The 21,269-nt window shown below is 45.9% G+C and overlaps 1 protein-coding gene and 1 pseudogene across 1 annotated transcript; both read right to left on the bottom strand.

Annotated features, from left to right (window-relative positions):
* Positions 1-137: 137 nt before the first annotated feature.
* LOC147974984 (uncharacterized) lies at positions 138-8,275 on the bottom strand (annotated as a pseudogene).
* Positions 8,276-10,823: 2,548 nt separating this feature from the next.
* On the bottom strand, positions 10,824-13,460 carry LOC125550873 (alcohol dehydrogenase 3). The gene is made up of 9 exons (XM_048713982.2): positions 13,300-13,460; positions 13,061-13,197; positions 12,907-12,953; positions 12,083-12,408; positions 11,907-11,989; positions 11,728-11,803; positions 11,566-11,627; positions 11,372-11,467; positions 10,824-11,283 (listed from the first exon to the last, which is right to left on the bottom strand). The coding sequence occupies exons 1-9, from the start codon at positions 13,331-13,333 to the stop codon at positions 11,005-11,007; spliced, it is 1,140 nt and encodes a 379-aa protein (XP_048569939.1). The 5' UTR covers positions 13,334-13,460; the 3' UTR covers positions 10,824-11,004.
* Between the last annotated feature and the right edge of the window lie 7,809 nt (positions 13,461-21,269).

The following is a 21,269-nucleotide window of genomic DNA, read 5'->3' on the forward strand; positions in this document are numbered from 1 at the left end:
GCTGCAGTCCAGTCCTCGCCTAAGTTCTCTCACTTGAGGACTTAGCTGCAGTCAGGCACTCGCCTAAGTTTGAAAAAATCCTACCGAGTGGAGAGCAGTCCTCCCACTCGGGGGCTTAGCTGCAGTCCGGTACTTGCCTAAGTTCTCTCACTTGAAGACTTAGCCACGGTCAGGCACTCGCCTAAGTACAAAAACACATCCCGCTCTGCAGTAACAAGCTGCAGGTAGACGGCCGCCTCCTTCTTGGAGAGCTTCGCCACAAATACAACATGCACTCCATCCTGCCCTGCAGTAACAAGCTGCAGGTCGACGGCCGCCTCCTCCTTGGGGAGCTTCACCACAAATACAACGTGCACTCCATCCTGCCCTGCAGTAACAAGCTGGAGGTCGACGGCCACCTCCTCCTTGGAGAGCTTCGCCACAAATACAACGTGCACTCCATCCTGCTTTGCAGTAACGAGGTGCAGGTCGACTGCTACCTTCTCCTTCGGAGCTGTGCCACAAGTACAAAAAAGTTGTCTCGAATGAAGAACTATTTCCACTCGACGGGAGATTTATAAAGATATTCAACGATAAACCGAGTTCAGATAAATCCTAAAGGTTCTGGACCACAGATCAAAGTGCTTAGGCATTCAGCCCGAAAGAGTTTAACGGTTACAAAAACCACTCGGCATTCCGAGGCAAATTTAAGGTGGGGCATAAAAGTTTGTTCACTCCGCAGGAGGAGGGCTGGCAAGCTCGACGAACTCGTCCAGGTCGACGCCATCGGCAATCCGAGTGGCGGCAGAGATGAAAGTCTCCATAAAAGTTCGGAAGTCATGCTTCTGGGTGTTGGCGACCTTGATTGCGGCCAGCTTATCTTGTCGCACCTCCTTGCAGTGGACACGAACCAAAGACAGAGCCACATCAGCGCCACACCGAGCAGAAGACTTCTTCCACTCCTGCACTCGGTCAGGGATTCCGTTAAGTAGAGTCATCAGGGACTCAAGATCGTTTTGGAGCGTAGCTTTTGGCCAAAGTGCCGGGTCGATCCGTGACATGGCAACCTTCAGTCGAGCCAAGTAGTCCACGACACCGTCGATGCGAGATTCCAGTCGGAGCAGATTCATGGCAGTTTCATCTTTCACGGGAGAATTGATTGGATCCAAACCTGGTTCGATCCGCCCAGTCTCCTCTTCAAAGTTCTGGCAAAACTCTGCATTCACGATCCAAGGATAAGTCAATTTTCGTACACTGAGTCGACACAAAAAAAATCAGTCGGAACAAAATGAGCACCTTCAAGCTTGATGAACAACTTCTTGGCAAGGCTCCTCAGATAGCTCTCCAGATCGTCCCTCCTGCGAGCAATGCTTTCCATCTTCTCGCCTAAGATGAGATTCCCCTTCTTCCAGCGCGAGCACTCCTTGTTGGTGTCGTTGAGAGCAGATTTCAGCCTGGTATTCTCTTCTTCCAACTGGCCGACCGAAGCCAGTTTCTGTTCAGCTAGAGCGTTTCTGTCGTCAGCTTCCTTTCGAGCAGCAGCCAAATCTTGGTCCTTTTTCGCCAGAGCTTCTCTCAGCTTTTCTGCAAAGAAATGGTGCTTGATTCAGAAAGAGCAGAAGGGTACTCAAGCCCAAGACAAACCAGTCGACGAACTCGTCTTACCATTGGCGCCATCCTTAGCCTTTTGCAGCTCAGTCTTGGCCAACTCCAAGTCAAGGTTCAGTTGGATCTGCTGTTTCTCCAAATCAGCAAAGCGAGCTCCAAGATCACAAGATTTCTGCAATCAAAGAGGAGAAGTTATTTTACAGCGAAAAACAACAAAGACAATAAATACTAAGACTACGGTCGACTGCCCGCAGTCCACCATAGTCTCGGGGACTACACCCAGTGGGTGCACTTTGCGTGCCCCCACCGGTTCTGATCCCACTCGACCGGTCCGCCGAAGTCGAGTCCAGGAAGTAAAAAAAAGGCAGAAAGAGAGAAAGTAGAACTCAGACTACAGTCGACTGCCAGCAGTCCATCATAGTCTCGGGGACTACACCTAGTGGGTGCACTTTGCGTGCCCCCACCGGTTCTGATCCCACTCAACCAAACCGAGTGGAAGAGACAAACTACCAGTTTGGTTTATACATTCGAAAAAATACAACAAGTACAGTCGACTGCCAGCAGTCCACAGTAGTCTCGGGGACTACACCCAGTAGGTGCACTCAACGTGCCCCCACCGGTTCAAAAATTTCAATCAACGCACCCAGTGGGTGTACAGATGCAAAGATTTTTCGGAAAGAGTCTTCAGATAGCATATCCTAACAGAATAAGCAGTGACCAATTAACCTGAACATTGCTTTGGAGGGCCGAGCTGGCATCGTAGGCGGCCTGAATGGCGTCCCGCACCGTCCTCATCTTCTCCATCATGATGCCCGCCTGACATATGGCTTCCTTGGCAGCATTCGCTTCGTCCTCTGGGACATGATGGGTCGCAAAAACTGAAGGTGGGACAACGGGAGCCTGAGCAGTCGACGAAGAAGGCAAGGCACTCGACAGTGGCACAACAAAGGTAACAGAACCTCGATTGGCGTCGCCAGCGTCCTGAACGACTGGTTCCGTCCTCGGCGTCGACTGTAGCGCCTCGCTTGTAGGAGCCTGCCTACTCTTCCTCGTCAAAGGCCTCTCGGGCTCTTCATCATCATCGGGGAGGTCAATAATGTTGGGAGCTATGCAAAGTTCAATTGCCAAAACCACATCACCCAATGATGCACATTGCAGTTGAATCGACCAAACAAAGACAGTATGGCGGAAATCATACCTGGATTAGAAGTGACCGCATCCTCCATCACCTCATCATCGTCCCTGTAAGCTGAGGTCCCTGAAGTGGCAGCGCTGACAGTTCCAAAGTTCGTCCGGTTAAAACAAGAAAAACAAACAGCACAGAGCGTCGAGTGAATACAAAGGGAGACACTCACGCGGAGGCGACAGGGATGTCAATCTTGATCTTCGGCAACGCCTTCCGAGTCTGCGGCTCGGCAACTTTGGGATGCTTTGGTGCTTTCTCGGTCGGGGTTGGTGAAGAGATCCGAGGACGCTTCGAAGACTGACCAGCCTTAGCCGTTGCCTTTTCACGGGCGCTCGGTCGTTCTTGGGCAAGCTTGGATCGCCTCTCCCTGCGAGGAGGCGACTCGACTTCTTCTCCGTCGCTTGAGTCGTCGCTCTCTCCGTCCCCTTCACCGTCGGAAGTCCACTCGCCACTGTCGCCGCTGCTTGCCTCACCTTCCAGAGCTTGCTCTTGCTCCCCGTTGGGCATTGAATACATTTCAATAATGGCCTGAAAGAAAGCAGAGAGAGAACAAAGTCAGTCGACACAGTATAGGCAGCTGCACGAGTCAATTCAGATTACAAGCAAAAGCCCAGAATCAAACCTTCTCTGGTACATGGGACTGGTTGAATGGAGGAACTCTCCTGGCTCCCCTGGGGTTGTCCTTGTTTCCAGTCAGGCCCGACAGCCACTTCTCCAGTGTGTCATCGTCGACCTCCTCCAGGTGGATCCGAGTGGAGTCTTCAAGACCCGAATACATCCACATCGGGTGGTCTCGGGCTCGAAGAGGCTGGATGTGCCGCTGAAGGAATACCTCCAAGAGATCCATACCGGTGACCCCGTCACGGATAAGCTGGACCACTCGCTCGACCAGCACCCTCACCTGCGCCTTCTCCTCTGGGAGCACCTTCAAAGGAGATGGTTTCCTCACTTGGTCCATGGTAAAGGGAGGGAGGCCAGTCGAATGCCCTGGCGTCGACTGGTCTTTACAATAAAACCAGGTCGACTGCCATCCGCAAACTGAGTTGGGAAGAATCATGGCCGGAAAGGAGCTTTTTCCTCTCATCTAGATACCAAGACCCCCACACATTTGGATCACTTGAGTCCTCTCGTCACTCGGATTAGCCTTTTTCATTGTCTGGGAGGGACAGGTGAAAATATGCTTGAAAAGACCCCAATGAGGCCGGCAACCCAGGAAATTCTCACACAAAGAAATGAAAGCGGCGAGATAAACGATTGTGTTGGGAGTAAAATGGTGGAGTTGTGCCCCAAAGAAATTCAAAAATCCTCGAAAGAAAGGGTGAGGAGGCAAGGAAAATCCACGGTCGACGTGGGTGGCAAGAAGAACGCGCTCACCCTCCTGGGGTTGCGGCTCGGATTCCTTCCCCGGAAGCCGCGCCGAGTCATAGGGGATCAGCCCTCCCTCGGCCGGGTCGTCGAGGTCGTCCTGGGTGAGCTTCGAGTGGATCCAGTCGCCCTGAATCCAGCACTTCGGCAGGCCGATTCGCGAGGAGGATCCGCCCCGGCTGGTCGCCTTCCCCTTCGACTTTGCCGTCGCCTTCTTCGCCCGCTCCAGAGCCGCTGTCTTCTCCTTCCCCATCATCGCCGGTGAGACGCGTGCAGAACGGTGGCGCGAGGGCGAGAGCGGGCGCAACGGAGGAGCGCGAAGAGGAGAAGAGATAATGGGGACGCACTGTTCGGGGAACCCCGGTCCAACGCCTTATATGAGGCCGCTTCCGAGTGGCTGACTGGTAGGCCCGGGCGGTTCTGTCAAATTCCGTAACGATCGCGTGCGCAATACGTGGCGAAAAAGGTGGCGTGGGGATCGAGGCGGCTCCGCTCTATCCCATCCGATTACTGTGGCCTCCCCCGTCCCGCACGCTTCCCAAAATTCGGATCCCACGAAATCTGCGGGCAGCGGAACAACTTGTCAGACCAAAGATCTCCTCCACACCGTTACTCGGAGCCTTTCAAGTAAAGAAACTCACTCGACAAAACCCTAAGAATGGATCAAGGTGACTGGAAAGGAAGTCGCTGTCATCGCTCAGGTTCATTGATCCGAAACAAGAAATGCTCACGGCATGAAAAATGAGTCGGAGAAGTGCTCAATCCCTTTCCCACTCAAACCTCAATCCATTCGGGGGCTAATGAAGAAGCTATGTACCTAGGGTGGGGGCATGGGCCTGTCCAAACTGACCTACCCAAGGACATCTCCAGAAGAAAACATCTTTCAGTCGACTTAGAGGTGTTCCACTTGACAGACTCGAAGATACTCGACCAAGAAGCAACCACTCGACCAAGACCAAGCCACTCGACAGTCAGGAGACTTAAAGGCACTCCGCATGACAACGGTCGGTTATTAAGTAGCTTTTATGGTCATCATAACACTTTATTACTAGCGTTACCAGTAACGCCCTATCTTAATGTACATTGAACCCTTTGTAACGTGGGCTGGCTGGGGTCCTGGCGCACTCTATATAAGCCACCCTCCTCCGAGACAAGGGTTCGCACCCCTATAATTCATACACACATAATCCAGTCGACCGCCTCCGGGCTCCGAGACGTAGGGCTATTACTTCCTCCGAGAAGGGCCTGAACTCGTAAACCCTCCGTTCTTACAACTTCTCCATAGCTAAGATCTTGCCTCTCCATACTTACCCCCCTACACTACTGTCAGACTTAGAACCACGACAATGCCCGCGGTTATGGGCAGATGTGAATTTGTTAATGTCCGGTTGTAGAAAACCTGAAGTTGATCTTAATTAAAATACACCAACCGCGTGTGTAACCGTGATGGTCTCTTCTCGGCGGAGTCCGGGAAGTGGACACGGTGTTGGAGTAATGCTTGACGTAGGTTGTTCTAGGATCACTTCTTGATCATAGTTGTTCGACCGTGCGTTTGCCTTCTCTTCTCGCTCTCTTTTGCGAATATGTTAGCCACCATATATGCTAGTCGCTTGCTGCAGCTCCACCTCATACCTTTACCTTACCCATAAGCTTAAATAGTCTTGATCGCGAGGGTGTGAGATTGCTGAGTCCCCGTGACTCACAGATACTTCCAAAACCAGTTTGCAGGTGCCGATGATACCGTGCAGGTGACGCAACCAAGCTCAAGGAGGAGCTCGATGAAGATCTTGTCCTTTGTGTTGTTTCATTCTAGTTGAACAGTAGTGGAGCCCAGTTGGGGTCGATCGGGGATCTGTGTAGCATTTGGGGTAGTCTTCTTTTATTTTGGTTCCGTAGTCGGACCTTGTGTGTATCTGGATGATGTAATGTTATATCCATGTATTGTGTGAAGTGGCGATTGTAAGCCAACTATGTATCTCTTTCCCTTATGTATTACATGGGTTGTGTGAAGATTACCTCACTTGCAACATTGCTTTCAATGCGGTTATGCCTCTAAGTCGTGCTTTGACACGTGGGAGATATAGCCGCATCGAGGGCGTTACACAAGGCGACGATGACAGAGCTGCCATGGATGGCAGTAGCGCCATGGAAGATGCAGGGGCGTGAGGGCGGCGGGAAGCAGCAAAGGTGGACTTGGGCGCCAGAGGAAGCAGCAAGGCAGCGTCATGGAGATCCTGGACGATGGCGGCGCGCCTGCTGGCCCCTGGAGTGGCGGAGCGACGGGGACCTGACGGCGAGATCCAGCGATGAGGCGTCGAAGATGGCCAGAACCAAACCAATTCGGGTCAGGGAGGTAAGGTAGCAGGCCGGTGGCGTGGTGGTTGAGCACCTGGAGAGAGAGAAGTCAGAGGAGAAGAAAGAGAGAGGGAAGGAGAGAGACAGCGGGAGGCGGGCGGAGGAGCTACGGCCTCTTGAAGGTCGAGGTCGCCGGCGGGGGTCTGGAAGTTGCCGCTGGAGGGTGCGACTTCCGGGGTCGACGAGGTCGACAGGGAGGCCTCGGGCGCGAGGAGAGAGGGTGAGGGCTCGGGGCTTCTTCCTAGCGCGTGAGGAAAGAGAGCGAGAGGAGGGAGAGATGGGGATCGAGCGATGCGGGTGTGGCGGCAGGCACAGGAACGAGAGGGAGAGGTCGGGGCCTAGGGTTAGGGGCGCGCGGGCTGGGCCTTAGAGGCCTCAGCGCAAATGGGCCGGCCTGGCAGGACTAGGCCCAAGAAGCTGGTGGGTGTAGGCTCTTTCTCTCTCCCTTATGCCCTTTCTATTTATTGCGTAAACAAAAATAGAGAGAAAATTACAGAGGGTTTGGGGTTGAAGTAGGGATGGAGGGACATATTTCTGGAAACCATGAAATATTCCCGATTTAATCAAATTAGTTTGGGAATTTTTACATACTATAAATTTAAACATGTTCGAATTTAATTCAAATATGCATGAATTTATAACCTAACCAAACTGAATCCAAATGGGCTTAAATTTTATAGGATGACCCTACATAGTAAATATGATTTACTGGCAAAACATGAACATTTATTTGAGCAATTCTATTTGCAAATCAAATAAATAGAGAAAAGGGAAAGAAGGAAGTGGCATAGGGATTTGAATCTTGGGTGAAACCAAGTTGGAAGTGAGCATGGGGTTGATGGAAGGATCAAGAGAAGAAAAAGAAGTTGCAATGCACATGAGCAACTAAATTAAACAAACACAACAATGGTATGGAGAAGATGCATGATGCAAAATAAAATAAAACAAACATCACAAGCGAGCAAGCACGCATGAACATAACACAAAATAACAATAAAAATGGAGGTCTCGGTCTTGGGGCATCACACTAGTATCTTCAACATCCTTCCCTCCCTTTCGCCCTCCACTCCCATTTGAAGGTAGATTTTGGCCTGATTTCCTCCAAGATGGTCCATCACTTCCCCAACCATTGCCACTGTTAGCCCATCCATACTTCCTTCTATTCAGCCCGCCAGTATTCTCTACCACAACCCTCCTTCGATCATCCAAACCCTGGTTGCTCTTAGGTAAATATCGGAGCCATCTCCCATATTGGGCTACCTCTCCACACTTCAACTTCTGCTTACATTCGCGATCTGTGTGACCCATTCTACCACAAGTATAGCAGAAATCTGGCAAAAACTACTGAAAATGGCACCAATTTTTATTTCCATCCTCACCATCCTTGCCTTTCCCCTTCTCCCCCACTATTGTGTCACCATCCTTATCCTCTTCATCATCTAAGAACATTCCTCTCATAATTGGTTCCTCCACCCTGATACGAACCTTAACTCTCAAAAATTGTGCTAGAGCCGTACCATCCTCCTCGGTATCTACTTCCATCAATTCACCAATTTGTTCCCCCGTATCCTATGCAAGCTCCTTACACATCATTCCCAAAGGCACATTAAATATGCGTACCCAGATTGGCACCTTCTCGAACTTATACTCGTCTAGAGTTTTTGCTGGGTTGAACTCCTCCATGATCAACAGTTCTTTTCCAAACGTCCATGGTCCGTTTTCCACGGCCTTCCTCTTCGCCGCTTCCTGCTGGAACATAAACAAAAATATGTTTCCGCCCATCTCCTTGACTTTCAGTCTACTCATCGGGCACCATGCTCTTGGCAAAGCTACCTCCATACCTGAAGCATACCCCGGTTTGTTCGACAGTAGTTTCCACATCGCCTTAACTACACCCCCTCAACATTCTTCTACAGAGTCCTCCTCCATCCTACCTTCACCCCTTCCTTTCAGCCTCCGATAAGTTCATCCGCTTGAGCATCCCTTCCACTCTCTCCATCCCTCCTAATCTGCCTCTAGATCATGAACTAGGTTCAAGTGTTTTACGACTAGGTGCCCTAGTACATCCAGAAGGCCTTTGGTGGTGGGAAGGTTCGAAGCACAAGAGATCACGGAAGGACACGAGAACCCCACTCCTCGCAAGGAAGACGAAGAGAAGGATCAAGATTGGTTTGGCGTGGACGCTGAACCTTAGCGGCGGCTTGGTTTTGGTCGTGGGGCGGATCGCCAGACATAAAACCCTAACCGTCACCCACGGGACGGACCTCTTCATCAGCGATAACCCACAACTCTCAAAAATGCTCTATGAGTAGTATTTCCATATGTTTGTGGTTCACGAATCATACAAGATACCCATGGTGATACTCAATTTAATTGGCCCTGCAGGCATATGGTTGCGGTCAGTTCATAAGAAACTGACTGGGCTGACATGGTAATCCTTCGCTTCCTTGTTATGCACACAATTTGGACGAGATAAAGACCAATCGCTAATTTGGTGGTTTCATGCGATCGAGCAACTTACATTTGTTGTTGATTTTATCGAGCACTTTGAAACATTGATGAATCATTTAATCTCATATTCAAAACTGGCGCATCCTTATTTTGTCCTACCCATTTTTTCGAGGGACTGCGGCCATATATCCGAGCAGAGGTGCTCATGCAACGACCGCCGGGTCTCAAAACAGGAAACACCATGGAGTGTGGTGGTTGACTAAGCGTGGCAAGAAATGTTGCTCTATGCTAGGTGCATCGGCTGCAATATAAATTTTGTCTATGCGTAGATCAATCAGGAACATGCGACGGGAGATGGATCATAGATTGTTACCACTAGACGTGCAATGCCGTGCAGGGGATGTAGAGTTGAGGCAGCGCGTCTCCGGAGTCATCTTCTCCTCGTCGATCTCCCACGTAACCGATCGAATCCCATGAACAGGTTTGTCGGAGCGGCGCAAGTCCACCGCCTCTAATGGTATCCGCGCGAGCAGAAGAAACATCGTGTGACAGACTGCTAGGTCCAATCATATAGCCGGCGGCGAGTGGAGGTGGCTATTTGCAATACATACAAAGCCCTTGTGACGGCGCCAAAGTGATCAATTGAAACCGTATGCCGCACCCCCACTATATATATGCATCTGTTGCGGGCTCAACACTTGGGCCTCGCACGGATTCTAAAGCCCGAAGTCTTTTCGGCATGGATCCAAGTCCGAGTAGGATCACATCTGATTTGTGTAGTCAAATCCAGCCTCACAAGTTCATTCCCTTAAGCGTGCGACCCCTTATGTTCAAGTCGGCTTGGTCGCAGGTCGGATTATCTCCGATCTGCTCGGCTGGTAGCGGCCTCTAGCAAGCCGCACCAACCACCAAGTAGACAATGAAGCCGGTTGGTGAACCCGTACAACATGTCACATTTTGGTTCCATTTGCCTATGTTGTTGGGATCAAGGCGAGTTTATTATCCTTGTGCTAGCCGATCTCTTTCCCGTTTCAGTGATGTCGACCATAAAACGGATTATCACATAATCCCTATCGCATGGCCATGCTTATCTTGATCAGATCACACGATGAGCCCAGAGTATATCTCTCCTGATCGGAGGGGCGAATCACATCTTGCTCAACCATGTCTCCAAGCATGGGTCTGGACAAGTCCGAAATCTACTTTTATAACTATCCAGTTACGGAGTAACGTTTAGTCAGCCCAAAGCAGGTCTATTACCCTCCCGACTACATGCGCTAGCTCAGATCGATGCGTCTCGTGGTTGGGTCTGCCGACTCGGACCTTATTTGAACTCCGATCCAACTACGTCAAATCTGACCAGATCTTTCTGAGTCCATATTTCTAGCATCCAATGCTCCATGACTAGTGAGATCGAGCCATCCACCGTGTTATATGCTAGTCTAGTCAGCAGCGCTTTCGACTAGGGACTTTTTAGGACAATCATCGTACAATGCGTAGTCTCACAAACAAGTCACATACTTGTTGATACACATCATTAATAACATTCAAGAACTATCTTTATTCATAAACACATAGAAAATATTGAGTCTAAGGCATTTCTCTAACAAGAACATCAAAGGAGCAATCGTACACATGACCGAGGATTGCCCATCGAGGTCGCCCTGCGCCGTTTGGAGCTGTGGGTGCAGCGTCTGTTGGTGGATTTGGGAGACTGACATGCTTTGCCTTAGGATTTGCACTTGAAATAGTCTAAGGCGAAGACCGCAAAACATGCAACGGAGCCGCCGATATTCGTTTCGATAAAAGGAAGATGCCGATTTGAACGCAGAAACTGCAGACTATTATTACTCTGGAAAATGTTCATGTACACTCAGAAGAGGTGGTGACACACTGAAATATAAAGACCAAACCGTGAACACAAAACACATACATGTTCGTTCTTGGTGACAAAAAATACACATGCGCATCTAACGACTATACATTATTAGTCCAGGGAAGTCCTGATAATTTATTTTTCTTTTGTTTAAAGCAGCGAGGGTGTGACGAAGAAGCTTGATTTACTCGTCCATCCTCATGACGCAGCGAAGTCCCTCTCCCTTGAGCATGAGGTCGAACGCCGTGTTGATCTGCGAGAAAGGCACGCTGTGGGTGATGAACTTCTCCACGTCCAGCTCCTTCCTCATGTACATCTCCACGACTTCCGGGAGGTCGGTGCGCGGTTTGTAGTTGCCGAAGAAGGTGCCCTTCAGGGTCCTCTCATTGAGGAAGTTCATCGGGTGGGTCTTGAACACCGCCTCCTTGTGCGGAACGCCCACCAGCACCGCCACGCCCCACCCCTACATTCAAATTTCAGAATTTCAGTTTAAAGCAGAAACACACATCAAGGCTCAAAATGATCAAATTACAACTGTGTCGAGAACATACATCGTGAACGCATTCGAAGGCGGATATCATGGCGTCGACGTGACCCGTGCACTCCACGGCTCTGTCGACTCCACCGTTTGTCATCTCGATAAGCACCTGGAGCACAATTCAACTGTGAGCATTTGGCACAGTATTTTGCAGCCCATGAACAAACTAAGGGAGTGATGCATGCTCGGGCAGAGAACTTAACAGACCTCTTGCACTGGCTTGGTGTGGTCCTTTGGGTTTACAAAGTCGGTGCAGCCAAACTTCTTGGCTGAAAATTGACATGTTGCTAAAGTTCAGTGTGTTATCCATAAACCCACGTTCACCAAAATGGATTTATTTTACTTTCTGAAGATAGCAGCAGACTGTACCTTGTTCGTATTTTGCAGGGTTCAAGTCCACACCGATGATCCTTGATGCCCCAACCATCTTGGCCCCTTCCATGGCCTGATCGTGTGAAAACATACAGCAATTAGTCATGGTTATTGACAATAATTCTCATCAACCTGCAGTAGTACATTGTGGAAGATAAATATCCTTTGTCACTTACAGCAAGGCCCACAGCTCCAAGGCCGAAAATTGCCACCGTCGAACCCTTTTTTGGTTTTGCGACATTGAGAGTCGCACCAAGACCTGAAGAAAACAAATGACTGCTCAGTAACTTATCATCGAGGCAACATGAATATGGTGTTTCACCGGAAAATATCAATCAGAACAATCTCTTACCAGTTGAGATACCACAGCTGAGAACACAAACTTTGTCGAGGGGTGCCTCAGGGTTGATCTTCGCTAGGCACCCAACATGGATCACGGTATACTCGCTGAAGGTAGAGGTCCCGACGAAGTGGAATATAGGTTTCCCACCGATGGTGAAACGGGACTGCCCATCGCCGATCATCACGCCCCGGTCGACATTGATCCTGAGGAGGTCACAAAGGTTGCTCTCCTCTGACTTGCAGTGAGCACAATCCTTGCACTCGCCAGTGAACACCGGCAGAACATGGTCACCTGGCACAAGCTCGGTCACGCCCTCTCCGACGCTCTCAACAATGCTGCAAGGAAAAAAAATTATTTGGGGAAAAGACTTACTTAACTGTTAAGAGTAGCACAGTATTTGCCTTAATTAAAATGACAACTAAAGACTGAATTTAGAACAGCGAAGGAAATAAGTCCTTCTAAATAATCTATAAAATATGTAGTTATGTGCTTGTTGTTTTCTTTGAGAATTACTAATGTGCTAGTGATGAAGAAAAATGAGATCACAAACATAGAGAGTAGATGCATGCACTTTCCTACAGAACATGAAAAAAAATATAAAAAATAGAATTATTCTACAAAGCAAAGCACTTTGAGGGAACTTGTGTGACAAAGCTGTCCCATAATTCTTAAGGTGTTATTTTTATATCATGGCAATAAAATAAATTATAATAACAACTAAGGATTCAGGATGAAAACTAACATGAATAAACCGTATAATATAAGATTCAAGATTCCACCAAATTAACAGCAAAATTGTAACAGAATAAGATAGAGACACAGAAGATGCGTACCCTCCAGCCTCATGGCCCAAGATCCTTGGGAAAACCGGAGTTTGCCCCTACACAACACAACCACGCCATGTTAGCCACTGGTCCATGTCTCCATCACGGCTACGCACTTGAGAAACCTGAAACTATGGTCTGAATGTCTGATGCCCGGACATACCTTGGCTTCCCAGAAGTAGACGTCAGTGTGGCAGAGGGCGGTGTAGAGGATCTTGACACGCACCTCCATGGCCTGCGGCGGCGCCACCTCCACCTCCTCGATCGACAGCGGCTTCCCGGCCTCCCATGCCACTGCCGCTGCAGTCACCCAAGAACCAAGCCAAACCAATTAGCACTGATGAAATTCCGGAGGTTCTTCACTGATCAAGCAAATTTTCGGCGGATATTTGAAGAGCGAACCTTTGCACTTGATCACCTTCCCGGCGGTCGCCATCAACTCCCCCGATCGCTCCGGAAACTCAGAGAGAAAGATGGATCTTTGCTGCTGTTTCTGCTTTGCAGTTGGTTGATTGTAGATTTTGGTGAGGAACGAAGGTGTGGCGAGCCCTGTATATATAGTCCTGGTGCTGGAGGAATCGGCGAGTAATTAAGCGCAGGCTTGGAGCGCAAGTGGGGAAGGAAGAAGGATTGTTTTTTCTTGGAGAAGGTAGCCGAAACAGGGGGTGGCCGTGGCTCCGCCGCTGCTGTCCCGTTTCGTCTGCGCTGCGCGCGTCTCCGCCGGTTTCAAGACTTTTTGCCCCGGGTGGTTTTCCAGTTTGCTGTGGGCGGATGGGATGGCACCGCGGGACGATCGCAGCCGTCTATTTACATGGCATTCTTCCTTGTCGTTTCGTCTGCAACCTTCGTAATAATCAATCAAGCTGATTGATTGATGGTTTAGGAGGTGGTGTTGATGCTTGCCTATCGAAAGCAGATTGGTTGATTCGACGTCTTATCAAGTTTTTCAAATAAATTTTAGTACCCTAGTAGGTAACCTTCTTTTTATTTGTGGTACTCATTAACTGTGTATTCGCTTGACAAACGTAAACATTGTTGACTATGTGCATTCCTTCGGTACAAAGGCGTGTAGATATTGTGAACTAGCGTAACTTTGATGGTCAGATTTCTTGTGGTGCAACCTACTCAGCTGGGTTTAAGTCCTAAATGTTGTGTATGTGCTCGCCCTTTTGTGGATTTATTCTAAAATTTAACGATTTTATTCTTTTAGTGGTAAACTATGTGCCCATCGACGGTGAGACACCCGTGATAACTTCATCAATCTCAATACCCGCCGATTCAATCCCTCGAAGGTGCGTGTAGGGCGTGTATGTATGTGTGCGTGTTTGTTTCTATACTATGCATGTGTGTGTGTACATATATATCTTAGCATTTAAACACCCCTGTAAACAACCATTTTTCTATTCTAGGCAATGCTCAGACCAATTAACAATCATAAGACAGTGTTACTAAATCTCAGTCAACTGAGACTTGATATGTCTTGGTCGATGATGTATTCGTGAGATCTTGCGTGAAGGTTCTGCAAAATTTTCTTTTACCTTTTTATCGGTTACGTCACTTGATTGGGATTTTGTTAAGTCCCAGTTGACTGAGACCTAACCACACTTCCTAAAATGGTAACAAATGAGGTACACAATACTACAAAAGAAATTAGCAAATTACCACGGGTGTCTTTTGAGGTACACAATTTTTTTCTCACAGTTGATTAAGGCTTAATTTTTCACATCTGCAAAATTACAATTGGGAAATTAGGCCTTTGTACACAATTTTTTTTCTCACATAGTACATACTAACAACCCTAATCATGTACGTCAGTGCACATCTTGAAAACAAGCCATATATACAACTAATATATATGGTCCTCGCAAACGCGGCAAAAAAAACACATCTTGCATATGCCACCCAAAGGCCGTAGGCACCGCCCCTACCTCCCCGTCCTCATGTCCCCTCACCATTGCTAGAGACTAGTGGTCAAGCCTAGCCCTGGCACTGGTCGATGATGGTTGAGATGCGATCTATGTGCGGCATCTTGAGGCAGAGGGTATGGTTATGCGGCAGTTGTGGTAGCATTTTTCGGCTGGTCCGACAACCTCTTGTGGTGTGGAAAAAGTGTCCACAATCCCGTCTACAGGTACGTGGGCGGCAACATCGGCCTTATATCTCCCAACGATGCGGCCCTCCACTCGAGCGTGTGGGTGGCATTGTGGTCCATGCTGCTAGGCGGTTGCTACAAGGGAACAGAGGGTGTGACAACGACGAGCATGTTAGCGGGCCGATTTTGCCACCACATGCAAGGACGATGCGTGCTGACGGAGCGTCTCAAATTGGGATTTTGATGGTGCATCTTCCTTCCTCGCCAATCTCTGTAACATCTATGATGACGACCTTCGTTGTTCTAAGCCTTTCATGGCAAACGACTCCTCCCGCGGCTTGACTACCTACTTGTGCGGGCATGGTCTTCACTTTGTGGCGTCTCACATCAAAAACCGTGTTGTTTTCTTGTCTCGATCACCACATTATCGACGTAGGCCTTAACATTGACGTTGGTATGACCATGAAGACACTTATTATCGTGCATTGGTAGGTCACACCAGCATTCTTGAACCCAAAGGGGCATGGTGATATAGCAGAAGGGTCCAAATGGTGTGATGAAGTTTTCTCCTGGTGTGTCACCTTCATCCGAATCTAGTGATATCTTGAATATTCATCCATTAAGCATAAACACTCACACCTCCCCGTGGAGTCGATAACTTGAGATGCGGGGGAGCGGGAACGAATCTTGGGGCATACCCTATTAAGGTCGGTGCAATCAACATGCATGCACCAAGTAAAATCCTTCTCCCGCGCCAAAACTGGGCTCACTAGTCAGTTCGGGTATGACAGTTCTCGAATGAACCCGATGGCAAGAGGCCGGGAAATTCCTCCCTGATGGCCATACGTAGATCCATCGCAAACCAGTGCAAGGCTTGCTTCATAGAGCGAGTGCCCTTCTGTACGTCCAAGATGTGCTCAGTAATGTCCATTGGGACACATATGATGGCGGATGGCTGTCATGCAATAATATCTCAGTTCTCACAGAGGAAATCACCGAGTGTGCTTTCCTATGCAGGGGTTAGGTCAGCGCCCTAGTGACCATTTTCTCGGGGTTGGTCGGGTGGACCTAATGCTTCTTGGTGTCTTGTCTCGACTTGAAAGCCAAGACAGACTTGGGTTTCTTAGTTAAAGTAGCGCTATCGGGATCCACCATCTTATTGATTGCTTTGAGCTCAACAGCGGCAAGGGCGGTGTTGGTGACCTCGTAGTCATGAGCATTCTTGAAATTGCCGCATATTGTGAATACCCCATTGGGGCCCAACAGCTTGAGCTTCAAGTACGACAACAAGGGATCGACATGAATTTTATGGACGCTAGTCGCTCAAGGAAGGTGTGATGGGCCCCTCAAAAAGGAGGACCTCAAAAGAAAGCGCCTCGGCCTAGAATTTTTCAAGGGTTCCAAAGATGACCTCCGAAGAGATTTGGCCCAATGGCGGGGCCTTCTTTCCAGGAAATATATCATGGAAGTGGGTCAAAGTGGCACTAGTGCAGGCGACTTCTATACATACGGTTTTTACCCCCTTTCCGTGACAGAGTTTTAAACCGTCGCCTTGTCTGTGTGTGCGATACCGGGGGGGGGGGCATTCCACATGACCCAGAAACCGTTAGTGATAGGTCCTCCTCTCACACATGTGGGGAAAAAGAGCTCGTGTGCGACCAGGCGAGCCATCACATGGGTTTACTTCCTAGAAACTGCATGGGTTGTCTCAGGTCATCGCCCACGGTGTTGTCTCAGTAACCGCTTGCAATAGAAAACCCCAATAAGCAGGTTAATTGCCCTATTTTTTAAATCCATTCAGTAATCAAATTGACATTTCATATTAAACACACAATATATTTCATTTTCGTATTACAACAATCAGGATTTTATAATTGAAATACATCAAAATACAACATTATATAGCTTCAGCACTCAGTTACACCATATAGGCATATAGCTTGCTACCCCATTACACAAAAACACCAAGTTTCACATGCATCATCTAAAACCTTTGGAAATTAGAATCATAGATGGTAGATAGAAAGATGAATCTCATCTACAAAACTGTTGAAGCGGAAGGCGAATATTGAGCCTTCATTATGGGCCAATGCATGTGGATGATTGGTCGCCCATCCTTCGTCCTCTTGATTACCATGGGTGTTGTATGTATACCTTCCTTACCTCTTGACCATACATGTGGTTTGAGAGACAATCATCAGTGAAATACTTTGGAAAGGCCTAAAAACAAAGATATGCATAAATATCTTCTCTTAATTTTGAAATGGCACAAAGGAATAAAAAATAAGGTATAAGAGTTAGTACCATCATGTAGTTCACTGATATCTTCTTCGTTCTGCAGACAAATATCTTGTTGTTTTTCATCGCTAGTTTCTTTATCCTAACAATATTTTTGAGTTTTTTTGACTTGACGACTGATATTCATGGACATCTCATTTCACAATTTGCAAAAAGAGTCAAACAGTGGGTCAAAACCTCTGACAGCAGGACCTACATATGCAAGACCAATTTATTAAAAATCTAAATATTGGAATGGTTTATGCAATTGCACAATAATGTTCTATGAACCAAACGACCATGCATGTGCAAACCTCGATGGTAAACCTCAGTGCATCCCAATGTTTCCCTGCAACACATATAAGTTAGTTATTGATCAGATTAAGTGAGAGTTGGCATACTATCAGTAAAATATGTTGATGAAAAATAAATACATTGCAGATTCAACAGATTAATTCGAGCCATATGGAAAAGCCAGTTATCAAAACCAAACATGCTTAAGAACTAGGAAATATAGCAATTGTATTTGTTTCTCATGTATTTAGTACAACCAAATTCGATTTATTTCTTACATGCATAACAATACAAAATTGTACCTACAACAATCACACAGTTAAGCAAACCAAGCATGCTTAACAACTTGAAAATATAGCAATTGTATATGTTTCTCATGTATTTAGTACAACCAAATTCAATTTATTTCTCACATGCATAACAATACAAAATTGCACCCACAAGAATTGAACATCACATTGCAGAACTGAACCAAACAGTTAACAGAACATGAGTTTCCATATTTTTATTTAATATTGTGGATGCCAAAAAAAATTTGCTCTGAATTTTGTCGAAGTTATAGAAATTTGACTCTCTAAAAACCTAATGTTCCTTAGATTTTGGAACTGATGGAATATTTAGTTTGGCGGGTAAGGGAGATGATGGAGTGTTTTTTTATAATGTGGTGATTTGGTGTCTTTCATGGTGTGATTATGTGTTATCTGCTACCAACCTATATTTATGTGAGAAAATTTCTGCGTCGGTGGCTGCATGTACTATATTGGTGCTACAGTATCACATGTGGCACTTCTTTTTTCTAGGTGGCAGGAGGGTGCGCGGGATGGATATGTTTTTATAGGGCGGTTGCTGCTGATTGATTTGTAAAATTGTTGGCCCAGTCAAAATCATAAACCAAATCCAAAATTTAATACCTCAATTGAATGAAAGAGTTTTAAAATTAGGAAATATAGTGAATTAAAAATAAATAAATAAATAAATGAGAGGGCTGCTTGAGAAATTGTTGACCCGGTTGAAATCGGGTGACCCAATCATAAACTAAAGACCTTAATTAATTGTGGGGCATTAAACATTAGGAAGCACCGTGTATAGTATAAAAGAATTGAATGGGATAGCTTTGAGAAACTGTTGATCCAGTCAAAATTGAGTGACACAATTTCAATTGGAGATCTCAATTGAATGTGGGCTCTTTGAAAGTAGGGATCATAGTTGAATGAAATAGTTTTAAAATTAGCAAACATAGTGAATTAAAAGAATTGAATGAGAGGGATCCTTGAGAAATTGTTGACCCAGTCAAAATGGAGTGATCCAATTCTAAATTTGAGACCTCAATTAATTGTGAGTCCTTAAAAATTAGGAACCATAGTGTATAGTTAAAAGAACTGAATGAGAGAGCCCTCAATTGAATGTGAGCTCTTTAAAAGTAGGGAGCATAGTGTTATAGAGGATGTTACCTCTTGCTTCATGTTATGTTATTTTTTACTCTTACGTACGAAGTACTATGGTGATGTATGGCTTGCTTTGCCATGTTGGGCTTAATTTATAAAGTCGCGCATACATCTTTTACCTTAAAATATGCACTTTTGGACCAGGAAGTACTTTGTTTCCTGATCGACTTATCTTTCGATCTATATCCATAAAAAATGCAAGCAGTTGCATGTCATATTTAAATAACACACTGGTATCCCAGGGAAGTTAAAAAATTGCAACTTGATAGGAACTTTTAGAGGGACTCTATTCTAGGAAATATTTGTGTAGTTGTTGAAATATGAATTTCACATAAATTTTCAAAAGAAAAATTCATCTAATCTAACCTCGTGAAATTCTCCTTTGCCATAAAGTAACCGAATGCCTAACATTTTATGAATATCCTTGAAATGGTAATATGATGCAATCAAACGGTTTAGTTTATATACCCTCATCTTTTTCAATTAATGCATGTTTTAGCATACGATGATATCTAATTCTTATTGTATACAATTCACATGTGTTGTTTTGAACATTGACAATTTGACATGGCCTTCAGGATGTAATTAGTATCACTAATTTCTGTTATAATATGTAAATGTATAATACCCCAACAAAATATTATTCTAAGTTTTGTTAGCCAAATATGTACATGTTCTCAGTTTTCTGATCTGAATATTTGAAACGACATTGAGAGTATGTTGTTTTATTCTTATGTTTTGAACCATTGTCGAGGGGGTGGAGGATTATTGGCAGCCAATTTCAGAGATCTCGATTTCAAAAAATTGTCCAAATAAGTACGTATTTATGAACTGGAACTAGATAATTGCTCGAACATTACAACAAGATATAAATATTCTACTACGTTAACCCATCATTTACCTGCTCATATTAATGTGATTGTATAAATAAATATTTAAAAATATTGCTCAGTCTTTGCCTTCCTAAATACATTTTATGATTTCATTGAGTTAGCAATTTGGTAAAAGCTTATTGCTATATCAAAGAAAAACATAATCTTGTGTGGTAAGTCAATTAAATGCGGGACAGCAACGCTGTTTTTAAGAAAAAACATACATAAAGGAAAAGTCAAAACAAAGATACTGAGGAGGAAACATTGGTAAGGTTGAAGGAAAGACCAAAATCTTAGCTTCTTTACCTAAAAAATCATTCTTTTTAAGTAGAAGCTAAGAGCAAGTTGTTCAGTTCATATGATCTTTAAATCCCACGAATCAAATAGTGGAACATTTCCTGTCTACTCCCTGCATTTCAATGAATAAGGCATGTACACATTTTAAAATTGAACTTTGACCATTAATTAGGCCAACCAAATGTGGGTTATATGTGATGAAAATCATATCATTAAATCCGTCTGAAAAGAAGTTTTCAATGGTATAATTTTTAATTGAAGTCACAAAATTTACATTATTGACATAGTTTACAACCAAAGTTAAATTTTACTCCCTCTGCTCCTAAATATAAGTCTTTTTGGAGATTTTAGTATGGACTACATATGAAGCAAAATGAGTGAATCTACACATTAAACTATGTCTATATACATGTGTATGTAGTCTTATTGTAATCTCTAAAAGGGTTTATATGTAGAAACAAAGGGAGTAGAAAACATGCCCCCCTTGCGCATTGGAATGGAGGGAGTACAACACATGTGCTAGTCCTGCGGTTGTTGGGCTCCGAAGTAGCTCACTAGCATCCACAAGTGAATTGTCTCGATGCTTTGTAGCAATGATTCACTACACTACAAACAGTATACTCGGGATAAGGAAGTGTTGGTGGGTCGGCTTATTAGCAGCCTGGCTAGCTAGTGAAGCAGCAATTGACATCCTAATTCTAAAAAAACAATTTGCATCCTGAACCAATCAAAAACAACAAATAATGGGGGAGAAAAAACCCTGGGAGTTCTACACTTTTCGCTGCGGCAAATGCATGCATCCAATTGACCAATCGATCAATCCGATCGAATTGTGATGTGAGTGCTGTGAAATGCACACATGTGCTAAGGATACCATTTGTCCACTGCAATTATTTTTGCTCCGTCAACATATGTATTTCTGGACCTGGGCATTGTTAGGTCGCATCGATCGTGAACTTAATAGATTTCCTTGTTGACGTTTGGCATGCGGACCTTTTCGTGTGGCGGTGTTCTACTCTTTTCTCAAAGGACTTGTGATATCTAGAACTACTTTAAAACTTCTGGAGCTTAGCGCATGTCCAACCGTACTCATCA

This window comes from Triticum urartu, chromosome 4A (genome assembly GCF_056163025.1).
Source record: "Triticum urartu cultivar PI428250 chromosome 4A, HENAU_Tu73, whole genome shotgun sequence".
In the NCBI taxonomy this organism is placed as follows: Eukaryota; Viridiplantae; Streptophyta; class Magnoliopsida; order Poales; family Poaceae; genus Triticum; species Triticum urartu.

Excerpts from the sequence above, each read along its gene's own strand:
- LOC125550873 (XM_048713982.2), bottom strand. The coding sequence starts at position 13,333 with ATGGCGACCGCCGGGAAGGTGATCAAGTGCAAAG. Across the intron at positions 12,954-13,060 it reads TCTACTTCTGGGAAGCCAAG|GGGCAAACTCCGGTTTTCCC; the intron begins GTATGTCCGGGC and ends TGTGTTGTGTAG. Across the intron at positions 11,804-11,906 it reads TTGGAGCTGTGGGCCTTGCT|GCCATGGAAGGGGCCAAGAT; the intron begins GTAAGTGACAAA and ends TCACACGATCAG.